This window comes from Polypterus senegalus, chromosome 5 (assembly GCF_016835505.1).
Source record: "Polypterus senegalus isolate Bchr_013 chromosome 5, ASM1683550v1, whole genome shotgun sequence".
Classification (NCBI taxonomy): Eukaryota; Metazoa; Chordata; class Cladistia; order Polypteriformes; family Polypteridae; genus Polypterus; species Polypterus senegalus.
Genome location: NC_053158.1, coordinates 147015239 through 147028716, shown reverse-complemented (window position 1 = coordinate 147028716; position 13478 = coordinate 147015239). Strand labels below are relative to the sequence as shown.

Sequence of the window (13478 nt, the reverse complement as noted above, 5' to 3'; positions counted from 1 at the left end):
TTAGAATGAGCATGCACAATGTTTCAGAGATCTAACAAGCACGTGTTTTGTTGTTATAGATAAAAGTTTACATTTGTTCATTCTTTGAGCAGGCTATATGTCTGCCACAGGCATGTTTCATTTTTTATATTCACACTATACTGAGAAGAGTTTATTTTTTTTAATTGTAATGTTATATGTTACAACATTTGTAATTATCTGATTTCTTGAACAGAAAATTTAAGCTACTGTGAAGCTGTTGCACTTTTGCTTAAACCTGGGTTAAAGCTTGAAATTGTTGAATGACAGAGCCTCATTTACTTTTTGTTTTGGGATTCTACGCATTTTAACTCTTGAGGACAATCCTAGCAATAAAGTTGCACTTTTGACACTATATCTGATGTCTGCAGCCATTTTTTAAGTGCATTGGAAAAAAAAAATCGAAAATCGAATCGAAACTCGAATTTTTCTTTAAAAATCGAAGATTTTTTAGGCAAAATCGCCCAGCCCTATAAGATATACAGTATATATATATATATATATATATATATATATATATATATATATATATATATAGATATATAGATATGACAACAACACTCATATCAATGACAAAACAATTACATTAACAATCATGTTATATTATTTTTAAAATTTTTCCTTTTCTTTTTCATAACTTCTTTAACACACTACTTCTCCGCTGCAAAGCGTGGGTATTCTGCTAGTATATATATAAAATTTGCTTCTTTATATCTGTGTGTTACCTTTAGCTATTAGTTCAGATGGAAGGTGTCATTGAAGAGCAAAAATAAAAGCATTTTCATAAAGATTATAACCAGAAGCTTTAAAGTAGTAATGCCGACATTAAATAAATACCTTGTTATAACTGAGGATTAGGGTTAATCAAGATGTGTTCGTGCAGAGGTCCTGAACTATCATTTCAGAAGCCCAAAGCTCAGATAAGCTAAGAGAAATGCAGCAGCTACAGTGAACAAATTAATCAGTAGAAAAATCAGAACAAGGTAATTTTCAAAATGTTCAAAGGATGAAGGTGCTTTACCAGTCACAGTATACCAGTGAAACACCCAAATACATTGCTGAAATATAGCCATAAGTAGCTCCTTGAAAAAGATGGCACTTATGAGAGGCAGAAGCCATTAACACTATCCAAGTCTGTATCATAAACACATTGTAAACTCAATAATATTTTATCTGACCTCCATACATTTACCAAAAATGTTGTGATTAAACAAATCCTGAAAGATCAATAAAATAATTCTAATCCCAAGAAACATATCTTTTACTGTATTTTGCTTTGGTCCATCATTTATCAATGAATATTTTACCAGTTTAGACATATGCAAGAGGTATACACATACATGTATTAAATTTCTACAAAAAGGAAAATACTGTATCTTGGAATTCAAAAATACTGCTGCAACAACCTTGAATTTAAATTAAAATTGGTAAAATATCCGATCCAGTTTTAGTGCATTAAATAAGTACAGTAGTTCATAATTCTTTGGTAATGTGAAAATGAGATAAACGTCACATCAACAAAGACAAAGAAATTCACCTGCTGCTTTTCAGGTCCTGAAAGCAAGAATCTATTGTCTTTAGTCTCAAAGCTCTATTTGAGCGAGCAAATCGCATGTAGTTGATGAGCTCATTTTGATGGTGATCATTCACTCCTAGTTCTGCCTGTAAAGGAGAAAAAAAAATTACACCAACCTTCAAGATTAATGGCATTACACATCATTATTCTAATTGTTCAGCCTTGTGTTTGGCACAGTAATGTGTCAGGTAAGTTCATAACTGTTGTATACTGCATATAACAAATGTAACCTAGTTAATTTTTTTTCTCTATTCAAGATATGATGGTTTCTTTACATTTTATTTCCTATATACATTTGTATTGGCACTGGTTTGGGCTTTATCTGTTGAAAATCAGGTATAAATATAAATATTTTTTAATGTTTTTACACATATTTTAGCTCAATCCAATAAATCTCAAAACATCACATACATCATTAACCTCATCATCTCTTATGCAACTGGCATGATATTTGTTTAAAGCTTGAATTTGAATATTCAAAAAAATGCCTCAGAAACTGTTGAAATAAAGAAGTAGTGACCATAGTGATTCCTTTGATAACATATTTGTCAAGGCACAAACTCACATTTTAAGATCAAAGAGAAATACATTCCGAGTTGTTTATGTTTCAGAATATTATGTTATTAACAGATAACTATTCCCCAGTTTATCACATAATATTGTACTTTTTCGTTCCATTTCTGAAATTAAACATACATACTGTACATTCATCCAAGTGCAGAAAATGGGTTTTTAAATATTTTTGTATATAAAATATTCCTTATCCTTATATATTATCTGTACTTTCAATGAGTAATATTACAAATTAAAGAATGACTAGATTATTTAATAAGATGATTAAACTAACTATTAACCACAAAATATAGAACATAGTTTATTTGCTATCTGCTATATCAGTGGTGGTGAACTCCAGGCCTAGAGTGCCGCAGTGGTTGCAGGTTTTCATTCTTACCATCTTCTTAATTAGTGACTAGTTTTTGCTGCTGATTACTTCTTTTAATTAACTTGACTCAGGCCCCATAGTTGTTTCTTTTTCTTTAATTAGCAGCCAAACTATAATGAGACACAAAACAAGCCACCACATGACCAGCTCCCCTGTGTCCACTATACAATATCTGAAATTAAAGAGAGGCGATGATCTAAGGTTGATTTCTCAGGTCATTTTGATGGTGCTTTTAGAAAGAACAGAAAAACAACAGTTTTTGAAATGTGCACTATTGTAGAATGGGAGCAGCAACAAGCCATGGAATTAAATAACGGGTTTAATTAACAGCAAGAATTGGCTTCTCACCAAGAAAGTGATTGGAGTGAAATTAGGTTGGAGTTTGAAGCCCCAGTTTAGCTGGTCGTCCGTTAGCTTGTGTCACATCTCATTTCTGCTTGGCTGTTATTTAATAAAGAAAGGGATCAATTCAGTGGGCTGAACTCTTCTAACAGGGCTATTAAAGTGATGGGGGAAACGTTAATTAGCAGTGGAAACTGGTCACTGATTAAGAAAAGGGTTAGAATGAAAACCTGTAGCTACTGCGGCACTCCAGGCCTGGAGTTTGCCACCCCTGTGCTATATGATAAAACTCTAAAGTCTCTGTGTTCAGTCCCTCAGAGCAATCTGATTGCTCAGTTTGACTTTGGTGATGTGACAAAAGAAGAACTGTAACTGTGAGATACATAAAGAGAAGTAAAGGCACACAATGAAAGAATCGCCATCACAGACAAAAAGTGTAAAACTGGACAGGAGGCAAGAAAGACAACTTGAAAATAATGACAGAATCTGAGAAGCAGGCTTTACGGGAACATGCTTGAGAAAGGGAATGTCGGTAAAAACATGTTCAGATACACGTGAATACCAAGGAAAGGCACCAACAGTATACATAGGGTAAGAAAAAGGATATTTTAAAAATATTTCTTATTACCTGTCTTTGACATGTAGTGGCTAGTTTTTTTATATATATTAAAATAATACAGTTTGTATTCTACCCTCAAAATATTGAAAAGATACAACACTTTCATAAAAATGTAGTTAATCTATTCTTCCAGTACCTGAATAATAATAACAGGTCACAAGAGGACCAAAGGAATTCCAGCTGAATTGGGCACAAGTCAAGAACCTTACTAAGCACTTGAAACTCTGCTTGAAACTCTAGTCCATAATAGAGAACACTAACTTACATAATCATATTCTCTTAAACCTGGCCAATTTAGAGTCACTAAATAACCCAATACCTCTAGTATTCAGATATAATTCAAGTACCAGAAAAATATAATCCAAAGGAAGTAGAACACTCGCCTTGGTGAAGACTCCATTCCTAGCCTTGCCAGCTCCAGCCAAACTACCTAAATCTCCAACATAACCAAGAAGCTGGCATCACTTAAGGCATCATAGCTAACCACTGCAATAACACGTGACCCCAAATTATCACATTTTCTTTCAAACGTATTGAAGGTGCTCAAGTCGATGCAGGTAAAACTGTCAATAGTATGTGCCACTTGCAAATTTTATTATTTATTAGGTTCCAATTTATGGGCTATCTGAAGCAATCCACAATGTGTTTTTCCAAAGGCCAACCTAGTAGTAAACTAAAAACCATCTCACCCAAACACTAGGTAGCTCCAACATCAGTAATAGCCCATCACTTTAACTTGAGTTTTAAGGTTAGGTTACCTCTTGTATATAATCATATACTTTGATTAAACCGTCTCTGCAGCAATCAACAGTTTGAAATTAATTATGAGAATGCCCTGCAATGAACGGATGTCATAGCCAAGGCTGATTCTTAATATTTGCCCTGTTTTTATCCTGTAACAATAAAAAAGATTAATAATTGAATGATGACTACTTATTCAGTGAACATACACACCTCCGTTTTCTTTAACTAGTCACACATTTATTAAGAAAAATAACAAAAAATAAGCTACTCTAACCTATACCGGCAGTAGATGCACATGCGCAATTTAATCAAGAAGTTTAGATGAGTAAAACGGCGCTACAGGGCAATAGTAAAGAGAATGTCATTAGCATCTAGGGTTTAATTATAAAACTGATTTTTTATAGCTATTGTAATGTATTTGGAAACCATCTCATCCATTTGCTACAGTTTACAATAAACAGTCAACAAAAGGATTCACATTTCTGAAATACCAAGATGTAGTGTGTACTACTTTATTTGCACTGAGGCAGGATTGGGTACTGTACTGAACAGTGCCAACACTGCTGCAATCATTATTTTTGCTGTGGTTGCTTCACAAATATTTCCTTATCAGTAGGTGCTAAAGGTCCTGGGTAGGTCAACTGTACACTTCTCGTCGCGACCGAGTGAGACGGATTGCAACTCTTGCTCTGGGGCTGCTTGGCCTGCGGATTTGTGTGGTTGGGATTTTTCATTTACTCACCATTTTGGATGTCGGCTATCAGGTTTTCATACGAGTTGGGTTAGCAAAAAAAAGCCCTAAAATTGTACATTTGATGTTTAGCAGAAAGAAACAAAAAAAACTTAAGCTCTCGTTCCTTTTCTCTAGTCCTTCAGCTATGCACCCGCGAGACGCTTAGCCACATCCATCGCCTGGAAACAGACAGCGTCAACACATTGACAACCGGCTGCTACGCAACAGCTGCTGACGTCAAATTCTGTGCGACTCGATTTCAAGACACCTCAACGTCTGTTACGAGCGTTGAGGAGTTGTTTTGCGAACTGTTAAGGATTTTTTTGTTTTTTATTCCACGCTAAACAGATTGTGAAATACCATCAATCCGATTAATTATGTATTTTCATGTTAGTTCGGAGGCATGGATTAAAACGACTTCACAGCTGAGAGTGACGACTTTTTTATGTTCGTAGGCAATGGGCGATATTATTTAGGGACCTGGAAAATTTCCTGCGAATGACATGCCATTTTCACGAATATACCATTGAAATTGGTATGTGATACTGGTGAATTCGGAGACTTCCCGGTGCAGTGGCAACATTGCAGATAAAAGTGTGCTTTGTTGGCAAGTCGATCCGCGTTAGTTTGACGACAGGGCTTCAAGGTGGCCACTAAGGGAAAAACTTTGTCTCTATTAAATATGTGCTTGAAACTCTGCAGTCCTAAATGCACACTGATGACGCAGACTCTGCATACAATACCGATGATAACTGCTTGTCGCATAGATTTTTTGAGATCAGTCGGCTGGGTCAATTGTGTCGGCAAGATGTGAGCTGGAGACCTTGGTTTTACGCTAATGCCAAAGATACGACGATACCCAAATCGTGTATATGTAAAGAAAATATACTTTTGGGACTATTGCATTGTCGGCGGTATGGAACTAAATCAGAACGTTTAGGGGTTACAATGCGGCGTGCGTAGATGCGGTGGATTATGTTTCTGCAGACCGAAGAAATTTTTATTATCTGGGTGAGGTCAAAAATTGGAGTCCATAGGTTAATACTGAATTAACGCGTTTTACGTTTATACAATTCAGAAAATGTCAAATTTCATGTAAGAAAGACCAACAGAAAGATAAGGACAAATAAACATAGGTAAAATTTAATTTAAACATTAAATATGTAAGTACAAGATTTTACCAGAATATTCAGCCTTATTATACAGTGGGTGTCTGAATCTAGATGGGATGCTTGGGGTAAAATTAAGCCTTAGCATTTCGCATAGAACCCATCCCATACTGTTTTTGTAAAGGTAGAAGATGATCAAAAATAAGTTTCACAACAAATCCTGAGTATTTTTTCCCAATGAGATCTGTAAACACAATGAAAGAAATAAGCCTGGATGAAAGTAGTTCTATGGAGACCTTTAAATCTCACTGAGATGATACTTTTTGTAACATTTGATGAATACAGAAGGAAATGATGAGCTATATTGCTCTGAATATATTTCTTTCATCAAAACTGTGATTTTATTCTTGAAATGTAACATTTTGTGAACAAGACTGGTGGCTAGCATTTAGTACATACTGTATAGTATAAACTGCACCTTCCTATCATGTTCACTTAAATTGCAGTGACTTCACAAATCCTGCTCCTATAGGCTGCACAGGGTGAGATATTACTTAGACCTAATTCTTTACAGGTTTACCAAAAATGTAAGCCTTTTCAGCAGTATAAGGTGTTTGTGTGCATCACCGAGGGCAAGAGTGTAACTTATAACCCTTCAATATGCACACAGTACCTCTACAGAAAAACAACATTTCAATACTAAAATATAACCATTATACCTACTGTAGATAATTGTGATCTGTATGTGCAGTTTTATACAAGTCAGATCACCCAGTTCATTTGAAACCAGGGAGAAACATGTTTCAAAAATCACTTTAAATCAGTTGTTTATGAATGCATTCTGCAATGCTTTAATTTAACTGTAGCATTTAAAACAGCCCTTTATATTATATCAGTTGTTTACTGTAGATTAGAATTTCCATTGTGACCTGTTGGAAGCATCTCAGAGCTCCAGACCTCAGACACAACTGTACAGACACCAATCCCAGGTTCAAATGACCTTTTATTTGCAATAATACCTTTACAGGTTGTCTTGCAAACACTAGTCACTCTCTCCCATTCTTTTCTCCCTTCCTCCAGGCAAGCTTTGTCCACCAACTCCAGTTCCCTGAGTGAGGTGAAGCAGCTTCTTTTATGCTGGACCTTAGAATACTTCTGGTGCTACAACACTGCATGCAGGAAGCGCTGAACCTCCATGAAACTGGGGAGTCTTCTCTTGCAAGCACCCAGGGCTGCCCTGTTGAACTTGAAATCCTTTGAAACCCTATGGGTGTCCAAATCGAGAGCATGCCAGAGAAACACTGCCACCTATCATACTTGGGGATGAACTGTTCTTGGTAGGCAGTCTCCCGCTCTCATCTATTATATTTTCTTCAAGACTGGGAAAGGGAATAGGAACCATCCCAGCCAGGGTATGCATTCATCCTCATTATCCTGCTGTAGTAGCTTCCTGGCAGGCTAACAAACCATACTCCATCCCAGTCGGGATATCAATCTATCCATTATGTCTATCACACCATGTTACAAACTATATGTGCAACTTTCTTATACAGTACCTTGCAACCCTGTATTAGAATAAGGTGGTTTAGAAAGTGAATAAGTTCATAAATTAACATTATTATAGTGAGAAATAATATTTTGCCCTCCATACATGTGCTTAATCCACTTCAGGGTCATAGTATCCATCCCTGTGCAGTATTTCAGTCCATCACAGGGCACACTCATGCACACTCACACCATCACTAGTACATGGCCAGTATATTGCTTTGAGGTAAGCTAACTTTCATGTGTGTGGAATGTGGGAGGAAAACTGGAGTAGCTGGAGAAAATCAGCATAGATAAGGAAGAACATGCAAACTCCACACAGATGTTGATCAGACACAGAGTTGAACCCATTCTCCTGGAACTTTAGGCGGCAGTGCAAATCAGTGTGCCACTCTGTTATTACATTAAATGTGAATGTCATTCCCATCATTTTATTATGGCTTTGACCTAGTTAACTTTTAATTCAGTTAGCTGTTATTTAGCATGCTCACTGAGTGGTTAGCCCTGCTGTCTCAAAGTTGCTAAGTATCTGGTCCAAATCCTGGCCAAGACATAGTGTGGGTGGAATTTGTGCATTCTTCTCATGTGTTTCCACTTAGGTATAATAGATTCCTCAGATATTATAAAGAGTCAGTTCCTGCTTTCCACCCAGTACTGCTGAATAATCTCTGCTCCACCCAAATTTGCTTTGAATGGATGGAGTATATGGCAGGTTAAAATTATTTGACAGAATGATTAACTATTTTGAGAAAAAGAAACATAATCAGCCTGCTGAAACAGTTCATTATATATCAGAAACACTATTATAATTCAGATATTGTCATATACTAAGTTGGAGTATTCATTTATGAGAGATATCTAAATTAATAAATAATTATTCATTTTTGAAAGATATCAAAACTATCCTCTTCCAGAGCCTTGTTAAGAGATTTGACTCACTGGCTTACCTGAAAAGTCAAATTAACATTTAAAGATACTGTTTCTCAAACTACATTCTAAGATATTCTGAAATGCATTTTTAGATACCTTAAAGTTATTTATAGATATCTGATAATACATCTGATTCAGAATATCTTAAATGTATTTCAAGATACCTTAAAATCACATCCTGGTCACTTTCACATATTTGAAATATTCATTAAGACATGTCAAATGCATTTCAAGATATCTTAAAAATAAGTTCCTGTTCCTTTTGAGATACCTCAGGTATATTTTGTGATATATTAAAATGACTCTTTAAAATTTTTTAACAGATGTTAAATGTTATTTGAGATATAAAACAAATGAATTTACAATTATACTTATTTTACGGTAAATGTAATTTTTTTGTCATGTGATATCTTAAAATGAATTTAAAATACCTTGAATTGCATACGAAGTTATTATTAAGATATCTCAGAATGCACAGAAAGCTATTTTAAGATATCATTAAGTGCTTTTCAGATGTCTTAAAATTTTCTGGATGTTATTTTAAGATAACTCAAAATGTAGTCTTTATAAAATTAATTTGAGATTTCATGTTTGAGACATCTAAAATATGTTTTTTTAGGTCTCAAATTCATTTCACAATATCTTTAAATATGGTTCTTCTCTATTTCAGACCGCTAAAAATGTATTTCAAGATATCTCATATTTTATTTCCAGATATCTTTAAAAAGACAAGAAGCTGAAAAACATTAAAACATTTCAAATCCATTGCCATATACTTAATAGTAGCTTCCTCTCCATTTTCAGATATTTGAAATACAATTCAAAATATGTCAAAATAACATATATATTGACCTGAACCGACTATGCCCATTTGCTGTGTCTGTGTATAGGAAAGTGGTAGATCCCGCTGCAATAAATAACCCTGCTGTTCCTGTTTCAAGTTGAATAAAGCTGGTTTTGCTAAAGTACTGAGACTCAGCCTTGTGTTTTGGGGTGCAAGACAGGTGCAATTTTAGTTACAAACTATGACGCACTCTTAATAGTCGGCAACTTAAACTTTCATGTCGACAATCAGTGTGACCAAAAGGTAAAGGAATTCATGAACCTCCTGGACTCTTTTGATTTGAGGCAGCTCGTTAATCAGCCTAAACATAAAGCAGGTCATACGTTAGACTTAGTGATTACTAAAGGACTTAAAGTTGATATAAAGCAGGTCATTGATATTGGTCTATCAGACCATTTCCTTCTACTATTTAATATAGAAATAAAGATAGAAAACGCTCATGAAAAGCATTTTGTTAAAAAACGCTTCTTTGACTCATCAGCAGCTTTAAAGCTTACAACTATTCTAAGCAATCAGTCCGTTTATAATGCCAACTATAATACCGAGGATAATGTAAATAGTAAAGTGGAAAACTTTAATTCTAAAGTAAGAACTGCTGTTGACATAGTTGCACCTGAAAAGACAGTTAAAAAATCCTCTAGTATTGTTATTCCATGGAAGACCCAAAGAGTGTCTGATTTAAAAAGAACATGTCGTAGAGCTGAGCGTAAATGGAGGAAAACTAAACTAACTATCCATTATGTGATATTGAAGGCTAAAATAACAGAATACAATAACACAGTCCGTCTTGAGAGGCGCTGCTATTTCTCTAATATTATAAATAACAATGCTAGTAATTCCAGAGTCTTATTTTCTACAATTGATCGTCTGTTAAACCCAGGTAACACAAAGGAATGCCCCCAGAATACTTCCAGTGAAACCTGTGAGAACATTGCTGTATTTTTCGATCAAAAAATTAATGATATTAGAGATAACATAGTATATCTCCCCAACACTGCAGAACCTCCAAAGCCCGGTACTCCATTATAAACAAATTAAATGCTTTCACCAGGATAGATTTACCTGAATTACATAGTATAATCTCTCAACTGAAACCCTCCACCTGCGTCCTTGACCCAATACCAACCAGGCTTTTCAAAGAAATATCAGGCGTGCTAATTGACAATATTCTGGACATAATTAATTCGTCATTAGATACGGGGTCTTTCCAGACTGTCTTAAGACTGCTGTAGTTAAACCCCTGCTCAAGAAAAATAATCTTGACCCCTCTGCCTTTGAAAATTTTAGACCCATCTCTAACCTGCCCTTCTTAAGTAAAATTCTAGAGAAGGCAGTCATTATGCAGTTAAATGACCACCTCAATAAACATGCTATTCTTGATACATTTCAGTCAGGCTTCAGAACAAATCACAGTACAGAAACTGCACTTGTTAAAGTAGTAAATGACTTGCAGGTAAATGCAGACAGAGGCCATTTATCTGTTCTCATCCTCTTAGATCTGAGTGCTGCATTTGACACCATTGATCATAATATTCTTAGAAATCGCCTTAGTCAATGGGTGGGCCTCTCTGGCAGTGTCTTAAATTGGTTTGAATCCTACCTGGCAGGTAGAAAATTCTTTGTGAGTTGTGGTAATCAAATCTCAAAGACACATGATATCCGATATGGTGTTCCACAAGGCTCTATCCTGGGTCCGCTGTTATTCTCAATCTACATGCTTCCGTTAGGTCAGATTATCTCAGGTTACAACATGAGCTACCACAGCTATGCTGATGACACACAGCTGTACTTATCAATAGCACCTGATGACTCTGACTCTTTCGATACACTAACACAATGTCTTACTGGTATTTCTGAATGGATGAATAGTAATTTTCTCAAACTAAATAAAGAGAAAACTGAAATTTTAGTAATTGGCAATAATGGATTCAGTGAGGTTATCAGAAATAAACTTGATGCACTAGGATTTAAAGTTAAGACGGAAGTAAAAAATTTAGGGGTAACCGTTATGTAATCTGAATTTTAAATCGCATATTCATCAGACCACTAGGACAGCATTTTTTCACTTAAGAAACATAGCTAAAGTTAGACCTCTTATATCATTGAAAGATGCAGAGAAATTAATTCACACTTTTGTTTTCAGTAGACTAGATTACTGTAACGCACTCCTCTCAGGACTACCCAAAAAAGACATAAATCATTTGCAACGAGTGCAGAATGCAGCTGCTAGAATCCTAACTGGGAAAAGAAAATCCGAACACATTTCTCCAGTTTTGATGTCACTACACTGGTTGCCTGTGTCATTCAGGATTGACTTTAAAATACTGCTTATGGTTTATAAAGCCTTAAATAATCTCGCTCCATCTTATATATCGGAATGCCTGACACGTTATATTCCAAATTGTAACCTCAGATCCTCAAATGAGTGTCTCCTTATAATTCCAAAAGCTAAACTTAAAAGAAGTGGTGAGGCAGCCTTCTGCTGTTATACACCTAAAATCTGAAATAGCCTGCCAATAGGAATTCGCCAGGCAAATACAGTAGAGCACTTTAAAAAACTGCTGAAAACACATTACTTTAACATGGCCTTTTTATAACTTCACTTTAACTTAATACTGATACTTTGTATGTTCAATTCTTCATAATAACTATTCACAGTGGCTCCAAAATCCATACTGACCCCTACTCTCTCTTCTGTTTCTTTTTCCGGTTTCTTTGTCCACCTACTCAAAGCATCATGATGCACCAACATTGATGGACTGAAAGCCAGAAGTCTACGTGACCATCATCATCAGGTCCTTCCATGAAAACCCTAAATACAAAGAGGACTGTTTGACTTATGTTAGGTAGATTGCCCAGAGGGGCGGTCTCTTGGTCTGGAACCCCTACAGATTTTATTTTTTTCTCCAGCCTTTGGAGTTTTTTGTTTTTCTGTCCACCCTGGCCATCGGACCTTACTCTTATTCTATGTTAATTAATGTTGACTTATGTTTATTTTTTATTGTGTCTTCTATTTTTCTATTCATTTTGTAAAGCACTTTGAGCTACATTTTTTGTATGAATATGTGCTATATAAATAAATGTTGATTGATTGATTGATTGATTGATTGACTCACACATCATAATATCAAATGCTTTTCTAGATATCTTAAAAAGGAAGTCTTATTAGAAGAACTGGAAATTTTAGAGGAAGTTATTTTGAAATAGTTTAAAACAAATTTTAGATTTTAAAAAACGCATACAAGATCAATTCCAAATTACATGTACATTTATATTTAGGTATTTGCGAATGATTTTAGGCAAATTAACTTATAAATTAGATCAACCACTGACTGCCCTGTAAACAGTGCTATGGGGAGAGTGACACATGCCTGTCTTGGATAGTTGAAAATCAGACAGGCCACTGCATTTTTGGAGCATCTTCATCTACATTTGAGATATCCTGAAATGCACACAAATGTATTTTTAGATATGTAAAATTTGTTTTAGGTATATTAAAATGCATTTGACATATCACAGATGCCTTAAAACATAAAGGAATTTATTTTGAGATATGTGAAAATTATTTTCAGATGTCTGAAATTAATCTTGAGATACCTCTAAACGTTTACTTGGTTTGCCAATGGTGGGATACAAAGCATAGGCATATACAGTACGGTAATTATAAAGCTGTACTCTAGGGGTCAGGGAAACATAACAAGCACAAACCTTTCTGCTCCTCAAAACTCTTTTGGATTCTAGACTGGAAGCAGAGAATAGAGACTGATTAGAAGTACTTCAAAGAAGAATTCCCTTAAAATGTTTGTGTTGGGATTCAGCTTTTTATTGATAATTAAAATGAAATGTTGTTTTTCTTTAAAACAAATTAATGAAAACTCTTAGTCAAAGACTTATTTTGTTTTTCAATCAGCTACTATTTTGTGTAGCTCAAGCACATTGTACTTTGCAGTGCAAAAATATAATGATGACAAGATCTTTCATATGCAATAAACAACACAAAAGAAATAAAAGAGGACAAGAGTCTAAAAATATCCAGACATTGGGTCAAAATACAAAGCAACTAACTGAATGTACT

General features: G+C 35.0%; 1 protein-coding gene across 2 annotated transcripts in view; it reads right to left on the bottom strand.

Moving 5' to 3' along the window:
• Positions 1-5193, bottom strand: part of lztfl1 (leucine zipper transcription factor-like 1) — an 80172-nt gene extending 74979 nt beyond the window's left edge. For both annotated transcript variants that reach the window (XM_039753469.1, XM_039753468.1), the window contains exons 1-2: positions 4985-5193; positions 1556-1680 (exon numbers count right to left, since the gene is read on the bottom strand). In XM_039753469.1, the coding sequence (XP_039609403.1) occupies positions 1556-1680; positions 4985-4987 (128 nt within the window). In that variant the 5' untranslated portion in view covers positions 4988-5193. The remainder of the gene's footprint in view (positions 1-1555; positions 1681-4984) is intronic.
• Between the last annotated feature and the right edge of the window lie 8285 nt (positions 5194-13478).